The sequence below is a fragment of the Exophiala mesophila genome (assembly GCF_000836275.1).
Source record: "Exophiala mesophila strain CBS 40295 unplaced genomic scaffold supercont1.2, whole genome shotgun sequence".
NCBI classification, from domain to species: Eukaryota; Fungi; Ascomycota; class Eurotiomycetes; order Chaetothyriales; family Herpotrichiellaceae; genus Exophiala; species Exophiala mesophila.
The window spans coordinates 1,968,968-1,985,809 of NW_015622505.1; the positions used below are offsets into that span (position 1 = coordinate 1,968,968).

The 16,842-nt window shown below is 50.1% G+C and overlaps 8 protein-coding genes across 8 annotated transcripts; 3 read left to right on the forward strand and 5 right to left on the reverse strand.

The window, feature by feature from the left end:
- The first annotated feature begins 119 nt into the window (after nt 1-119).
- On the forward strand, nt 120-1,226 carry PV10_02549 (uncharacterized protein). Its single transcript, XM_016366873.1, has 2 exons — nt 120-407; nt 486-1,226. Exons 1-2 carry the CDS (start codon nt 154-156, stop codon nt 1,210-1,212), a joined length of 981 nt encoding a protein of 326 aa, XP_016226391.1. The 5' UTR covers nt 120-153; the 3' UTR covers nt 1,213-1,226.
- On the reverse strand, nt 1,108-2,543 carry PV10_02550 (uncharacterized protein). Its single transcript, XM_016366874.1, has one exon. The coding sequence runs from the start codon at nt 2,420-2,422 to the stop codon at nt 1,289-1,291; it is 1,134 nt and encodes a 377-aa protein (XP_016226392.1). The 5' UTR covers nt 2,423-2,543; the 3' UTR covers nt 1,108-1,288.
- A 228-nt stretch (nt 2,544-2,771) lies between these two features.
- On the forward strand, nt 2,772-5,210 carry PV10_02551 (uncharacterized protein). Its single transcript, XM_016366875.1, has one exon. It carries the CDS (start codon nt 2,884-2,886, stop codon nt 5,101-5,103), a length of 2,220 nt encoding a protein of 739 aa, XP_016226393.1. The 5' UTR covers nt 2,772-2,883; the 3' UTR covers nt 5,104-5,210.
- An 8-nt stretch (nt 5,211-5,218) lies between these two features.
- On the reverse strand, nt 5,219-6,763 carry PV10_02552 (uncharacterized protein). Its single transcript, XM_016366876.1, has 3 exons — nt 6,488-6,763; nt 5,949-6,424; nt 5,219-5,892 (listed from the first exon to the last, which is right to left on the reverse strand). Exons 1-3 carry the CDS (start codon nt 6,645-6,647, stop codon nt 5,398-5,400), a joined length of 1,131 nt encoding a protein of 376 aa, XP_016226394.1. The 5' UTR covers nt 6,648-6,763; the 3' UTR covers nt 5,219-5,397.
- A 2,754-nt stretch (nt 6,764-9,517) lies between these two features.
- PV10_02553 (tartrate dehydrogenase) lies at nt 9,518-10,612 on the reverse strand (the record flags this gene model as incomplete). Its single annotated transcript, XM_016366877.1, has 1 exon — nt 9,518-10,612. The coding sequence occupies one exon, from the start codon at nt 10,610-10,612 to the stop codon at nt 9,518-9,520; it is 1,095 nt and encodes a 364-aa protein (XP_016226395.1).
- A 1,204-nt stretch (nt 10,613-11,816) lies between these two features.
- PV10_02554 (uncharacterized protein) lies at nt 11,817-13,719 on the forward strand. Its single transcript, XM_016366878.1, has one exon. The coding sequence runs from the start codon at nt 12,124-12,126 to the stop codon at nt 13,063-13,065; it is 942 nt and encodes a 313-aa protein (XP_016226396.1). The 5' UTR covers nt 11,817-12,123; the 3' UTR covers nt 13,066-13,719.
- PV10_02555 (uncharacterized protein) lies at nt 13,104-14,051 on the reverse strand (the record flags this gene model as incomplete). Its single annotated transcript, XM_016366879.1, has 3 exons — nt 13,104-13,295; nt 13,363-13,599; nt 13,671-14,051. 3 exons carry the CDS (start codon nt 14,049-14,051, stop codon nt 13,104-13,106), a joined length of 810 nt encoding a protein of 269 aa, XP_016226397.1.
- A 1,510-nt stretch (nt 14,052-15,561) lies between these two features.
- On the reverse strand, nt 15,562-16,696 carry PV10_02556 (ribosomal protein S15). Its single transcript, XM_016366880.1, has 2 exons — nt 16,592-16,696; nt 15,562-16,541 (listed from the first exon to the last, which is right to left on the reverse strand). Exons 1-2 carry the CDS (start codon nt 16,635-16,637, stop codon nt 15,667-15,669), a joined length of 921 nt encoding a protein of 306 aa, XP_016226398.1. The 5' UTR covers nt 16,638-16,696; the 3' UTR covers nt 15,562-15,666.
- Between the last annotated feature and the right edge of the window lie 146 nt (nt 16,697-16,842).

Here is a 16,842-nt window from a genome sequence, read left to right on the forward strand (position 1 = left end):
AAGATTCAGCGCATCATTGACACAACAAATGAATTTAATGTTCCGCTGGAGGGGAATGACGTATCGTCAAGTGCAATTCGGTTTTCCATCCATGTCAATGTCAACCCACGGAATCCACCCTTAGGAGTACATTTCTCGCGCTCAAAGACCAAAATGCCTCATGAAAGACACAGGTCGCGTTCTCGATCTCCCCTTAGATCTGAGAAGCGATCGCGCGACCGGCCTCGATCTCCACTAAAACCAAAAGTCATCCCTCTCCCACTCGGCGCATCACAACTTTCCCGCCATAGCCTCTCGACCTATCGACCTATGTTTGCGCTATATCTGGATATTCAAAAGCAAATTGACATTGAAGAGCTTGACGAACGAGAGGTGAAGGGAAGATGGAAGAGTTTCGTGGGCAAATGGTAAGGACTCCGCGTTTGTTTTGGTCAAGTTACTTCCACTATTTCCTGGCTGGAGAACTCGTTGTACTGACATGGCAGGAATCGTGGAGAACTGGCCGAAGGCTGGTACGACCCTCAAACACTAGCAAAAGCCCAGGCATCCTCGGCTATACCAGACCGCCGCCCAGCACCCACGTCCAGGACGGAAGACCGGCACGATGAGGACGAAGAAGGAGAAGACGACGACGAGTTTGGGCCGTCACTACCGAAATCCTTAACAAGGACATCCCACTCACACTACGCCTCTGGTGGCGGCGCTAGTCACAGCGCTTCGGTCCCATCATTACAAGACCTTCGCGCACGAGATGAACAAGCTCGAGAAGACGCCGATCGTGAGCGAGATCAAAGGAGGCAAAACATGCGCGACGAGAGAGCAGTGGATCGAAAGATTCAAAAAGATCGACTACAAGAGATCGCACCACGCGCTGAAGCGGGAACGCGAGAGCGAATGCTGGAAAATAAGCGGGAAAAGGCTGACTCGAATAGAGCATTTGCTGCAGCAAAGGACTCTGGTGATGTGGAACTTCGTGATGAAGACGTTATGGGCGGAGAAGATAGTTTAGGTGAAATGAAGCGAATGAAAAAGGAGAATGAGAGACGGAAAAATGAAAGGGAAATCCGAAAGGAGGAGATTTTGAGAGCGAGGAAAGCTGAGAGGGAGGTCAGGTTGGCTGGGTTAAAGGAGAAAGAGGACAAGACTATGGCTATGTTGAAGGACATTGCGAGAGCTAGATACGGAGGTGGCGTTGGAGAAGCAGAGTCTTGAAAATTACATTGTTGACCTTGTTATTTTGTAAATCATGATGGTCCCCCGTCCGAATTTATGCTTGATCAACATACAATCAGCTGGCCGTGAGGGCAGCAACGGCGTCAGCACCATCAGCTGCGGAGCTAGTTCCATTAGCACTGGCCGCAGATGCTTCTTTGGCTTTGTTCTGTGCTGCCATTTGCCACGAAGGGATGGTGGGTTTGGTAGCAGTGTTGGAGAAGCTGGTAGATGCAGGTCTTGGAGCGGTTGAAGATGATGGTGGCGCTGCTGAAGCTCCTGTGTAAGGGGAAGTTGTGGCTCCATACGATGATGGTTGACGCGCTGGGTTAGAGGGATTTGCTGGTGCCGAAGTAGACTCAGTTGAAGACGGTTGGGCATTCGTGGCGGTGTTGGTGGTGGGAAGCGTTGCAGGTTGGGTTCGCGCAACGCCGGAGCCATAGTTGCTGGATCCTCCCATGCGATTACCCATGAGCATCTTCAAACTCGCCAACTCGGTACTCAACTCCTTCAATTGTCTTTCACTGGCATCCTTGACACTATCAATCGATCTTGGGAGACTATCCTTCATGCTCTTGATCTCAGACTCCATCCGACGCGCATCATCTTCTCTTCTCATGTTTGCTGCCTTGAGATCTGCAACGATACTCTCGATATCTCCGATGGCACTGTCTAGTCGTGCAGTCCGAGCTTCTTCTGCTTCCTTCAAAGAAGCCGTGTCCGACGACAAAGTATCGAGCAAAGCAAATGCTCGGTTGAATTGTTCATCGATGGCGGCTTTGTCCTGCTCCAACTGTGGTGGGGTTGGGGGAGCAATCAACGGTTTGATGTATCTTTGTGCAAGGACGTAAAGTCCATAGCTTGCACCACCAACCACTGTTGCCATGATGAAATAGTCTCGCCAGTCCCGGCGAGGAGGCTCCGGGGGTGGCGGCTGTTGCCATTCGCCATAAGGATTGTATGGGTAAGGATATCGTTGACTGGGAGGCCCTCTTATCTGTTGCTGAGCTGGAGGGTAGTAGGGTGCATTCTGTGAAGGACTATACTGGGATGGTTCACCCGCGGCTCTAGCCAGAGAGACCTCGATCTCTTCTTCGGTCAGGTTCTTGGATTTGAGAAATTCGATGCGCTTTTCGACGGGAGCCGATGAAACCGACGGGTCCTGGAGGAAGGTGACGGCTGAGGAGACAAGCTCCTCGCGTGGTGCCATCGTGGGCAATTGAGTGACGAAGGAGGTCGAGTACTTCACTGCATACGCGATGTCGACGCCCAATTTAGATGAGATGGGATGGTAGGAAGGGCATGTGCAAGGTCGATAGTAGAGATGGAGGGCTGGAAAGCCGAAGTTGAGAATTGCAATTGCCAGCCTCGCCTCAAAAGGTGGTTGAGCCGAGGTTCTAATCACGTGATTTTATCACCGGCTTGGTCATCCGTTGCTGTGGTGCAATAATGAGCTAGTCTACTCTGAGAATCCAAATACTCTTGGCGCGCAACTGTTGACATGCGACTGAACGTGATTACCTCCATCCACTTTGCGGGAGACCACAGACCCATTAAACATCGCATTGAAGTCCAGCTGCTCTGTACCAGTCTCGTCCCTGCGACTTCATCCTTAATTCTACACAGATACGATCTCCGAACCCTCTGCAATCCAAGTCGCCCTTTCCAAACATGTCTCAACCACCAGGCATGTTCAGCGTGCGTCGCCCGCGCGAGACGTTGGGCCACATTCAGAACTTCTCAGGTATCCCGCAGCCTGCATCAGCCATGAAGCGCATTCCCTCCTCAGCCTCTCATGTGCGACACATCTCCTTGAATCAAAGCATACAGCGACCGGCGCAGCCGAATTTCCATCGATCTTCATCAGGCGGTAATCTCGCCGACTTGGGAATGACCACCGCGCGACGCTCCGCTTCTACCAATGTCTTTGGCAACACAAGTACAGGCCGTCAAAGCCTTGCGCCGAATCAACTCTTTGGTTCTCAGACTCCCGCCAGCCAAAGTTTACAAAGAAGAAGCAGCATCTTTTCTCGTCCGTCGGGCCATGGTCCAATGGCGCATCAATCTTTCTTCTCCCAGCCCCCAGTCCCTGCCGGTGGACCTAAAGATCCAAGACCGTTGAGGGACTCTTCGTATAGAGCGCGACTGAGTCAAGAGCTATTGGATTATCTTACTCAGAACAATTTTGAACTGGAAATGAAACATTCACTCACTCAAAACTCGGTCAAATCACCCACACAAAAAGACTTTACATTGATGTTTCAATGGCTATATCGACGAATTGATCCGGGCTACAAGTTTCAGAAGAGCATCGACACAGAGGTGCCTCCCATCATGAAACAATTGAGATATCCATACGAGAAGGACATCACCAAATCTCATTTAGTTGCCGTGGGAGGACAAAACTGGCCTCGCTTTCTTGGACTCTTACACTGGATGATGCAGCTAGCCCATATGCTCGATAACTTCTCCCGAGGGGCATACGATGATGCATGTGCTGAAGCTGGCATCGATGTAGCCAGCGATCGGATCGTCTTTCGATTTCTCTTTGGGGCGTACCAAGATTGGCTCCAAATGGGCCCAGAAGACGACGAGGAGAGCGAAGAAGCGGCTCTGCAACCACACATTCAAACCATGTCAGATGAATTTGAACGGATGAATGCTAGACACGCCGAGGAACTGAAGATGTACGAAGCGGAACACGCGACTCTAAAAGAACAGGTAGAAGAGTTCGAACGGAACGCGCCTGATGTGGCCAAACTGGACAAACACTTCAAAATTCTGGAAGACGACAAGAAAAAGTTTGAAGAGTACAATCTCAATGTGCAGAATAAGATTGAAAAGTACGACTCAAGGATCAAGATTCTCGAGGCCGAAATCCAAAAGGTGGAAGCGGACCTTGCAATCGTTGAAGCCGAGCGCAACAGCCTACAAGCATCCGTTGACCGACAAGGACTCAACATTCAGGACATTGACCGGATGAACACTGAACGTGAACGACTGGCCAAGTCGCACGAGGATGCAGTCACCACTCTACATGAAGTCAACAAGACAGTCGTGGACAAGGAAGCCGAGACATCTCGCAAACTTGAAGACCTTGAGGCGATGATCAAACGCTATAATAGTTTGGGTTACCAAATATCTCTGATCCCGGCAACGGCGCATAATGCTAAAGGACATGATTATGAGGTCAAGCTCAACCTCACTTCGCCTCTGTCCGCCTCAACATCCACCTCAAGCCGGCGAACCATCCAGCACACAGACTCCTCTGTCTACCTTCTCGCAGACGCCAGCACCAACACCGGCTACTCGCCGATCCATCTACTCAACCTTGACCTCCGCGGCTCGGTGCGGAATGCTTTGATGGCGTTACGTAAAGAAGTGAACGAGCGGCGCAAGACGGCTGCCGAGTCGGATCTCAACGCTCGCGACTTTCTCGACAACATCTCGGAAGCCTTGCATGAGAAAAACACCGAGATCGACAACCTCAATTACCGAGTCAACGAGGCGTCTCGCAACTACGCGTCACTGAAGGAGCAAGGCATGACATCTCACACGCAACAGACCTCTGCCGTTGAGAAACTTGAGAAGGAGCTTGGTCGGATGCGAGAAGGTCTTGAAAGGGGAGTTGTGGAGCTTGAACAGCGTGAGATGGAAGTCGGCGTCGCTTGGGAAGCGATGCGCGAGGAGGCGAGTCGGGTCAGAGAAGAACTACATGGTGGTATTGAGCGGTGTCTGGAAGATGTCATCAGATTCAAAGTCCATGTTCAAAAGGGCTTGGAGGAGTTTGAAGGTTGGGTTGGTGAGGAGGTTGAGGTGGAGTTGCTAGGAGATGAGATGGAAGGTCTTGGGTTGGCAGAGCAAGATGAAGGAAGTCGAGGCGACGAATGAACAGACTAGCCGCGCAAAGGAGGAGGATGTGCTTTGATTACGACTGACTACGAATTGGACACTTTGTACAAACGGAATAATAGTTTCTTGACAACGGTAAATAGAGGGTTATGGTCATCAATTGATCTTGTATTCATTTCTCATATCATGGTCAGGATGCGCGCGGGGGGTAGGAATAGTACAATAGAACGGTTTCCCAAACAGAGAGAGCTCAATGCCAGACGCACGCACGCACGCACATGGTATAGTACATACACCATCAACCAACCAGTCCTTTGTCATGTTTTATTATGATCAAGCCCCAACCCGCACCTCCCCGCTTTGTACACCTTGGACTGGGACATCATCTGGAAGCATCTCGATCTGTCGAAGGAGAAAACTCTTTTCATCGAGAAACTGATCATCATCGGTCCGTCCTTCAAGGAAAGCGGGAAGAAACTTCAACAACCGGCCTTTATTCTTGATCAGAATCCGCCTCACTTCGTCACTCTTGTTAGGGTTGGCCACGAAGACTTTGAAGACGTGAAAGGCCTCGTATTGCACCATTTTCCGGTCGTCTTTTAACAGATTCATGGTCAATTTGAGATTCTCGCCACTGGCCACATATTGTGTCATTATCACATAGTTGGCTCGGTCGAGTAACAGTTCGCCGAGGAGTTTGATCGATTGTCTCTTGGTTACGTAGGAGGAAGAAAGGAGGAGGCGAGGGTTGTAGAATGTTTCGAAAAAGAGGTGGTAGTTAGTCGCGAGGTATTGGGACACGAGTTGTTTATGCTTTGTCAGGATTTCCTGGGTCTGGTTAGCGGAGGAGGGGAAGATGGTTGAACCGTGATGTATCAACGTACTCTGAATGTTGTGAATGCATCGGCGCTGACTTCAAATGTGCCTTTGTTGATCCACTGGAAGAATTCCCAGAATAAACCCTGGCCAGACTGTTTTCGACTAATGTCCACATCTTTGATTTGAACGGCCTTTTCACCAGGCCGCGATTCGTCGTACAGGATGACGGCGGCAATAGTATCGTATTGCAAGGCTTGTCTTAAGATTGTTCCACAGGGCATGGCGCTTTGCGGATGCTGATAGCCTCGACATAGCTCAACGATGATCTCGGGTCTTTGCAGGACAAGGTAGGAAATGGCAGAGGGGTCGCCTGTTTGGGCATTGGCGGGTTTGAATCGGAGGATATGAGAGAAGATTATCTGAGCGTCCTTTCGGGCTTCAAAGGGAAGGAGTCGAATGCTTTTGGCAAGTTCAAACAGGATGTCTTCTTGTATGATACAATGGACCAGTTGGTGGACTTGTTCGGGGCTGCAGTCGACTTCTGGAGAAGAGGTTAGATCAGACGCTGGAAGAAAGGCGACGAGAGGAAGAAGTCAAGTCTCACCTGGAGTGCCTTGGACAATCAACTTCATCTGAGACATGTATTTGGCCACATCGTCTTCGACCTTGGGGTTGTCTTCCAACTTGAGCAGGACATCTTTTAGGGACCGTGCGATTTCGGCGGGGGACCGTTGACGGCCTCGATTACCAAACAAAAATGCCATGTTGGCCCAGGAGATATGATGGCATCTATAAAAGGCAGAGAGAGTCGGAAAGACGTAAGATGACAGACACAGACTCAGACTCAGACTCACTTGACTCTGATAATTGTTGATGGATAGACAAAAATGTGGATTCAATGCAGGTTCAATCGCACTGGGACGCGGGGTGGGATACAAGTGGTCGAGGCCCAAGGGGGCCGACGTGAATGTTGTTTGGGTTTCTGGTCGGGTGGGTAACCGCAGGAGAATGTTCAAGGGTACTCGAGACCCCTGGCGCCTTGGTTTCTGGGCGGGAGGCACCTCGGCCTAAGCCCCCTCGGCCCCGTTAGCCCCTGTGGCTGACGCGTTTAGGCATAAAGTTGGCACCAATGGGTAATATCGATAGGTGTGCCAAGCAAGCATCTGTCACCAGCCTATCTGTGTGTGCAGACAGTGCCCGGATTAGATACTCGGTACTTCCACAGATCAAGATATATATACTATCATCCAGTTTGATTCTTTCTTGCAAGTCAACTGCATTCGTTTGCCGTGTATATGGATGCTAGATCAAACCTTGGATTGCATCCAATGTCGTGGTCCAATTTCAATCCCTCATTGCTCGATGGCCACGTGGCCACGTGAACAAGGTAGGTGACAAGGTAAGTACCACAGACGTGTGGACGTCGTTCACGCCTTCCTCAATGACTTCAAGTGATGGAGGTGATTGACAAGGCAGGAGCTCCTCCATCAGAGGCTCCTCTCCTACTGCGGTGGTTCATGTCCTCCCTTCGACAATATTTTCACTCCATTGCTCAATTCCTCGTCCCTCTTAACAATGATTCGATTGTTCCCTACCAGTCTCTCCCTTTCTGAGAGCGATATTCAATTCCATTTACATCAAGTCGACATCTATCACGGTTTGCGTAGGCAGGGTTTCAAACAGCATGAAATCGCCCGTCATCTTGCCGACTATCGCCTCAGCACTGTTCCTGGGGCGGCCAACTTCCCCGACGATTACCCAACAAAGATACCAAGCACAGTCGAACTGGCTCTGCGCCAAGCAGATCAGTCTTGTGCAAGAGAACCATTGCCAGAGCAAGAGCCAGATGTTACAATCGGTTGTACATCACACATAAATTGCCCTTGGCTACTAGAGTCTTGTGTTGGTGCAGACATCTCACGCAGTTCATTCATAGCCCACGAGATTGATGGCACAGAAGAATGGATTCAGGGCGACGGAGCGGCTGAACCGACCTCCCCAATCGCCTTGCCGCAACAGTTGAGAAAGACAAGCCATGCTCCACGCAAAAGCTCCTTGCTCAGGTTCTCCAAAGCAGCAGCATCTGATTCTCCTCCCCCAGACACTCAAGACCTTATATCCCCTACCTCGGCTTCATGCTTGCCCTCGATGAGATGTACACAACGCAGTCACGCATCTTCTTCTCAATCAGCCCTAAAAAGCCTAGATGAAGATGGAATTTCTGCTACACTGAGTCGAATAGCCATTTCGGACTTCACTACACACAGTTCTTCTCGTGTGTCTCCTCTCCAAGATTCCGACCTGTCTCTTCCACAGTTTTCAACTCCGCGACAGGATTCTCACCCAGATGGGGCGATGGAAAGCTTTTGGCCGTCTTCCTCCTCCGATCAGACAGATAGCAGTTCTCAAAACAGTGATCTCCGCCACTCTCTGGCCGCACTTGACGACATACCCAGTTCACCTCCCCTTGGAAGCTCGTCTCCGGAGCCATATCCTGCCGCAAGTTCCTCAGGCGTCACTGGAAGCATTCCACCTCGAACTCCAATCTTGTCTCGGACACGTCTTTTAGATAACCGTACCGAGCCTCGTCGACATAGGCACGGATTCCTCGATGGCAATGCATTTTCAGTCTACAATGATTCTCTTCCTGCTAATGACCAACCACAAACACCAGCCGATCTTTCGCGTCGACCCGTGTTGACTGAATATGAAGCATCTTACACCGCACCACCAGGAATGATCCGAAATGTGTCAACCTCTGCTCGTGCTCTAGGGCCGGCTATAGAGCTTGATCAAGGCGACGTCAGCCCTTTAGCACGTGCAATCAATCTCACTTACAGACGCACTCGGGAAATGAGGCGCAGTGTGCGGTCAAACCTGGATCGAATCAGAAGAGAGTCCGAGCTTGTGCAAAGGATTAGAGAAATCGGCCTCGACCAACTGGACGAGCCGGTGACGTGGGTGGACGAGTTTGAATTAGATCGCCTGGGAGAAGAAAACTTTGAAAACGAATTCGACCTCAATCAGAGGACCATAAGGGTTGTCAGTGGAAATGCTCATTGGGACAGTCTTACCGACGTAGAAAGATGAAAGTTGAAGAGCTGTAGATGACTGTGGTCGGACGCTGTGCTGTTGCCAAAGGGTGCAGCACCTTCTGTGGCGCGAAAAGAAAACTGAACATTGCGCAATCATATTGATACACTCCATAGACTGAACAGAGCTTTGATGAGTTGGTGAGGGTTTAGGTTTAGCGTTAGGTAATCGGCATCGGTACCTCAGGTTGTTGTCTTGAATTTGGAATTCGGTTTGCCGTAGGCTGGTGGCTGGCAGCTGGCAAGAAGATTTAAGTTGTTTTGAAGTCTATTGAATGACTACGTGACCAAAGATGTCCTTTCGTTCGGATGTGGACTAAGAATGTGGGCGTGGGTGAAGACAGTCAGGGTGAGGAACTCCGGCGAGGCTGAGTAGAAAAGGGGGCCGAGGGACTAGTGGAGATTCTGAGGATGTTCTTTTTCTTGGAAGAACTCTGACCAGCACAGAAACAGCTCTATAGCACATTGATCGACGACCATCACACATTTATTATACCAGAAGCTTGGCCGAAAGCCAGTAAGTAGATTTCTTTTTGTCCTTCCTACTTCTGGAGGTTTAAGATCTCCTGCTCAATTGCCTCGCCAAAGGAGTTTGTTGTACCTTTCCCTCCCATATCGGCAGTGACAACAGCAGAGTCCGATCTGGACAAAACAGCTTCAATGGCACTGAGAACACCGGCAGCGGCCTCACGGTGACCGAAATGCTCGAGCAACATCTGACCAGCCCAGATCATACCGACGGGGTTTGCAATGCCCTTGCCAGCAATATCAGGAGCACTGCCATGGACAGGTTCAAACAAGCTAGGGAAGTCTCCGGTAGGGTTGATGTTGGCGGAGGGAGCAATACCGATGGTACCGGTACAGGCTGGGCCCAGGTCGGACAAAATGTCTCCAAACAGGTTGCTGCCAACGATGACATCGAAGATCTGAGGCCGCTGGACAAAATGCGCCGTCAGAATATCGATATGATATTTATCGACCCTGACATCTTCGTACTTCTTCGCCATATTCTCCACCCTCGTATCCCAGTACGGCATGGTGATACTGATACCATTACTCTTGGTCGCACTCGTGAGATGTTTCTTCGGCCGACTCTGCGCCAGCTCAAACGCATATTTCAACACACGATCGACACCCGTCCTCGTCATGACCGTCTCCTGAATCACAGTTTCCCGCTCCGTTCCTTGAAAGATCATCCCCCCAATACTACTATATTCACCCTCTGTGTTCTCCCTCACAATCCAGAAATCAATATCACCCGGTTTCCGTCCCGCCAACGGACATTTCACCCCTGGCATTAACCGAGCAGGTCGTAGATTGATATATTGGTCGAATTCGCGGCGGAATTTCAATAAACTTCCCCAGAGACTGACGTGGTCGGGCACTTGGTCCGGCATGCCCACGGCACCGAAGTAGATGGCGTCTTTATCGCTTAGTTTGGCTTTCCAGTCCTCGGGCATCATGTCGCCGTGCTGCTCGTAATAGTCGCAGCTGGCGAAGTCGAATTCTTCGAATTCCAGTTGAATGTTAAATACTTTGGCAGCGGCTTGGAGACAGCGTACGCCGTAGGGCATTACTTCTTTCCCGATTCCATCGCCTGCGATCACGGCGATCTTGAGGGGTCGTTGTTGAGTCATGATGGGTGGGAGTGTAGAATTGGATGGCCTAGATTAGTTCAACTCAAGGTATGAGTGAGTGGGTAGGTAGGCCTATGCTTCTCATGGATAGATGAGCTTGTACATATGTCATTATATATATATCTCTCCGCCATGTCTATCGTTAACTTTGGAGATTCCCCAACTCGTGGCAAATCATCCGGCGTCGAATGAAACCGAGGATAATCGTTGGACCGCAACGCCAAGAACTGAGATTTGCTGCGTCAGACAGGAGGACTATTTCCGACTACGGCCAAAATTAACCACGATAAAGAAACCTTGGGATACAATTTAGGGAAAGTGCCTGACTTTACAATAATTTACAATAATTTACTACTATTTTATGCGGTTCAAACCTCCGCCATTGACAAGTGAATGAGTACGATCGGGCCTAGTATATGAGGGACCTGGTACTTGTCGCTATTATTGCCTTAGGAGTCGTTCTAAAGGAGAATTGCGAATACTGACACATCATCTTTCAACAAAACTGAGATGCTGTAAAGAGCATTGGCTTGCGACAACTTTCCCCCAAAAGAGAACCAACGACTCGCTTAGCTGCCCAGTTGAGGAGCGCCGAGCGATACCCCTCGGCCCTCCACAGGCACTATGCCGCTGAGGAAGCAGAACATTATGAGTCTATAAGCCAGGTTATCCTCTTGTATATCTCTCAACCGTAATCAATGTTCTGTTACAAGTGAACCCATAATGGTTATGTTCCGGGAGAACTTCCAATCCCATCAAAGTTGTCATCATCAAAGCATTGTCCATATCTAGACCGTGAGTATCCATCACTGCTCGACATTTGAAAGAAGCTACACACATTTGCAACTCCTTTAACTACGAAGCAAATAGTAAGTCGCCACCGAGGAGGGCGAACAAAAAGGGGGGAGATCCTACCTGTGCCTGCGGTTCGCAGTAGCTTCACCGGAGTATTTGCGCAGCTGACGCAAGAATCTTTTTCCCTTTGCCTCCGCTCCTTATTCTCGCAATGAATGTACTCATCAGGCGATGACAACAGACATGAGCAATCTCGATGAATGCCAGAGCGAATATCCCTGCATTGAGACTCGTGCTGACCGCACTAATCACCCGGTAGCACTGCAGAACCGCCCGTCTGTGATCAGTCCGACTCGCGGACGTAAAACTCTGTCCGGAGATTGAGGGTGTCTTTGCATGATAGAGGGGACGAACAGATACGAATACGGCATAGTCCATATGCTGGACGCCACCCAGAGTCTGGAAAGTAGACACTTTGAGCAGAGGGTGTGCAGCTGGGACCAATGGCAGCTAGGGTTCTTCAAGAATACTGGTGCCTGGTTTTGCAAGCACTGATGGACGATGATTGCGCCTTGGCATCGTCGAACGTCCGAGGGCCCTCTGCTGAGGTGTAAATACAGGTAGGATCGTGAGTTTTGCTTGTTCTCAGTGCTTTGACATGGTTTGTGTGCGCTGGACGCTCAAAGTCAGACACAACCTTCTATGGAAAGGTGACAATGGACATCGCTCTCAGATACACAGTGTCACAGGATGGCACCAAGCTTGCATATTACCAGCTCGGCACGGGTCCTGGCATCATCATCGTCCACGGAGCAATGCAATCTGGGCTAAGTCAGAGTGAGCTTGCTCTGGCTTTGGCAAAGGACTACACTTGTTATCTACCTGACCGTCGAGGCCGCGGCAAGTCTGGCCCGTCCGTACAGACGTACTGCCTCCAACGCGAGATTGAGGACATCGAGGCAATTCACACTACGACTGGAGCTCGCTATCTCTTTGGAGTAAGCTCTGGGGCTTTGATCGTCCTGAGATCTGCCTTGGTCGCCCACCCTTCTCATTTTGATGGTGTTGCCGTCTTCGAACCTCCATGGTGGCCCGACACTTTGATCGAAGAGAGCACCTCCTGGGTAGCCCGGTACGAGGACGAGATCAACCGTGGCGAAATTGCAGAGGCTCTTACTACAGCAATGCTCGGCGTCAAGATGGGTCCTCCTCTATTCCAGTCCAAGTACTTTCCACGACCGGTCCTCACTCTTCTCTCGAGGCTCATGATCAAGGCTGACAAGTCATCTCAATCCAAAAAGTTGGCCAAGACTACACAGCAGGACATCATGAGCGATCAACCCACTTTTGAAGACCTCGCTTACACCCTACGAAACGACATCAAGATAACGAGCGAAATGTCAGGTGACGATAACTTTGATCTGCTGTCAGGGGTCGAGGTTGAGACTTTGATCCTCGGTGCCAGTAGAAGTCCCGAGTACTTGAAGAATTCGGTCCGCATACTGGAGAAAATCATACCACATGCATCTTTTGTCGAGTTTCAGGGATACGATCATGGTATGACTGGAAACAAGAGCCATCATGGAAGTCCTCAAGTTGTGGCATCGGAATTACTCAAGTTTTTCATCTCGCAGGACGCCACAGCGAGTTCAACTTAGGGGTTTTTTCCTTCAGCGGGGACCCTCTTTACAGCAAATCATTTAGCGAGTATCCCACCGTCGACCACGATGCTAGTGCCACACACGAAATCACTGGCCTTGCTGGCTAGGAATATCACCACACCGCGAAAGTCTTCCGGCAACCCCCAACGACCAGCAGGCGTGCGGTCTATGATATACTTTGTGTACTCGGCATCATCCGTGTACACCTTTGTCATTGCTGTTTTGATCTGTGTCTTTTTGTCAGTCGACATGGCATCATGAATATTTGCGTGGGCTCAACAAGCAAAGACATACATAGCCAGGACAGATGCAATTCACGTTGATGCCCTTGGAAGCCCATTCATTACTCATTGCCTTTGTCATTTGCAAGACCCCCCCTTTGGTACACGCGTACGCGGCGATGTTGATATTTCCAATGAATGAGATGATGGAGGCAATGTTGATGATCTTGCCGGGACGCTTAAGCTCAAGCAGTTTCTTGCCAAACTCCTGTGCCGCCACAAAGGAAGCTTTGAGATTGATAGAGAAAACCTGTTGTCCCCATGTTGTTCAGAACAATGCTCATGTCATGGCTTGACCAAATTGAAGAGATAAGTACTTACAGCGTCAATATTCTCATCTGTAAAGTCTTCCACTTTAGCTCGTCGATTGATACCGGCACAGTTGAGCAAGATGTCTGGCACCACGCCGGCGTCCCAGATCTTTGCAAAGCAGGCTCGCAAGGACGGTGAGTCGGCAACGTCGGCTTCAAACACCTTGAGTTCCCGACCACATTCCTTCACGGCCTCTGCTAACATCGACGCGCGTGGGTCGTCCTTGATCTGAATTGATACAATATTAGCCCCTGCTTCCGCCAGCGCAATTGCCATTGATAGCCCAAGTCCTCCCGTACCACCAGTGCATATCGCCGTCTTGCCCTTAAGTGAGAAGAGGTCTGTGACACTAGGAAGATTCCCTTCCCCCATTTGATTGACAGATGCCATCTTGTCCTATGAACTCAACGTAACTTGGTTAGTATACGAGGACTCCTAGCATAAAGCACATGCAGTATCGTGCTCGGTTTCAAGATTTCATGGGTAAACGTGTTAAAAAACAATGGACATAAAAAGACCATAGACACAACAACGAATTGAGTCTCTCCGGAATGGACACTCATTATCCCCCCTACTCGTAGACATAACCGAGGTCAAGGCCTCAAATCCGCAAAATGATGGTTTCTTGTCCCCCTCAAACCCCCTCAGCCGCATCGCATCTTCTCCGCAGTGAATATGAGTGTGGAGTAAGTACTTAGTACAGAAGCAAGAAGTTCTCACTCATAACCAAGGGACAAGTGTGATTTGAGATAGAAATCAAGGAAGTGTGACTTGTATACTTGCACTATTTCTCTCTCTCGGCTATCAAACAAAAAATTAGTTGACATTGGACGAACTCTTAAAAAATACTCTATACTCTCCTTAGACCTATACACATTGCCACCTAGACCAAACCATGGGCCGTCTTGAAGGAAAGGTCATTATCGTTACTGGAGCAGGAGCAGGATTTGGACGAGGAGTAAGCTCGCCTCCAGGCATTCTCTTCCCACCAAATAAATGCACCGATTTCCTCACAATAAACAAGAGACCTGACAGAGACATGTGACAGATTGTTCAAAAACTCACCACCGAAGGCGCACGGGTCGTCGCCGTCGACATCAACGGAACTGCCAACGAATCCACCGCCAAATCATGTCCACCGGGTACATGCGTCGCACACACGGCAGACATCACGCTCGAGACCAGCTGGCGCGACATCCTCTCGACCGCACTAGACAAATTCTCCAACCGTCTGGACGTCGTGGTCAACTGTGCCGGTGTGGTTCACATCGCGGCGCCCTCGCACGAGGTACCAGAAGAGGACTTCGACTTGATGTTCAAAGTCAATGTAAAACCACTGTACTTGAGCACAAAGGTGATTGTTCCGTTCTGGAAGAAGAATGGGATCAAAGGCGTTTTTGTCAACTTGAGTAGTATCAGTGAGCCGAGACCGAGACCCAACTTGGTTTGGTATGCGGCGAGTAAAGGGGCTGTTACGGTGGTAAGTACTAGTACCTACCTAGAGGTAACCTTGATGATTCTCGTTTGTGGTCACTGATGACAGGTACAACTCTTTCACAGACTACCAAAGGCCTCGCTGCGGAGTATGCCACTGATGGGATTCGATATAATTGCATTCGCCCTGCGGTGGGAGACACTGCAATGTAAGCATGGGTCCTGGGAGGGGGAAATCCCCGGCGAAACCAAAACGCTAATCACAGGTTGTCAGGCTCCCGAGAGTCCTTGGAGGACAAGATACGCCGGAAGGAAGGAAAAAAGTATTGGGCACTGTGCCTCTAGGACGTGTTTGCATGCCCGAAGACGTGGCAAACATGGTCTTGTTCCTGGCGTCTGACGAGGCGAGTTATATCACAGGTGCGGCCTTTGACGTGGACGGTGGAAGAGGTGTGAGTTGAGTTGACTTGAGTGTCGGACTGCACACCTCCAACCACAAATTTGGACGCGGCGATGGAAAAGAATCTGCGTTGTACAGTATCAGGCTTCATTTGAATGTCTCACAGTAATGTTACATGCTGATCTCGCCCTTCCACATGGCGTCGGTGATGCCGAGCTTCTCCACTACATTTTGCCATCTTGGTCCTCCCTTGTCCTGCCTCCTCAGATACTTCAGGTGTTTCTGTCTTCGGTGCACCAGGAGACGGAGATTTCGCTTGTTTTGTTTGTCCTTGTGGTGGAGATTGTCGGCCAAGACATTGATCTTTGCCGTCAGGATGGCGATCTGAACTTCCGAGGATCCAGTGTCGGCTCCAACTCTAGGCCGAATCACTGGCTCCGGTGCGAGCGTGCTTCGCAGCCTTGGTCCCAGTTCACCGTCTGTTTTGTGCCTTCCAAACTCGTCGATGCACCTCTGGATATGGAGGCGTGTCTTGTCTTTGCTGCTGGCATTTCCTAACGAAGCAATGGAAAACAGTGCCCTTGAGGCATTTTCATGCCACTCTTCGTGCTGTTTCAGAGCTTCCTCATGAGCACCCTCATTGCCGGGCTCCACAAATTGAGCTGGTTGAGGCTCACTGAGCCATTTGGAATATTCCTGCGAGGCTTCCACATCCTTTCTTTTGAGATAGTAATTCAGGTGTTCCTGATTGACTTCATTGGTGACAGTACGAGAATGCAGCGATTGGACGAAAGGACTCGGTCGTGACCGCACGGGGTCACCCAGGGCAGCAGCTCGTTCAGCCTTGAGCACTTTCTGCCTCGCCAAGTTGGCTTGCTTTCGCTGCCGTGCCTGAGCCATCCTATATGGATCGATATGTGGTTTGAGCTTTCGCTTTTTCGCCGTCTGCGTTTGTAGAGGCGCGGCGGTGGAAAAGAGGCAAGCGGAGCATTTGGTCAACGCTTGATTGCGGGAGAATGAGGGTAAGCTCTTGAGAAGACTTGTCACTGTAGACCAGGTTAGCAGACAGATGGTGCATCATGGTGAGCATACGAACGATTGAACATGCTGCTTGCTGCAGCGACCGCAGGACGCGGAGGCATGATTGTGCCGATGAGCTGGTTGATAGAAAAGACGATCAATCCACTCTGCAACGTTGATAACTTTCTCAGTTGGTAGTAAATTGAGAAACCTCCCGTACCTGCCAATTCTGGTGCCCAGCACGGAATCGGAGATATATTATTCCGTAAATAGTCCACTAGTCTCAAATGGGGAGTGAAATCTTGGCAAGCCCTAAGTTGCACTCAC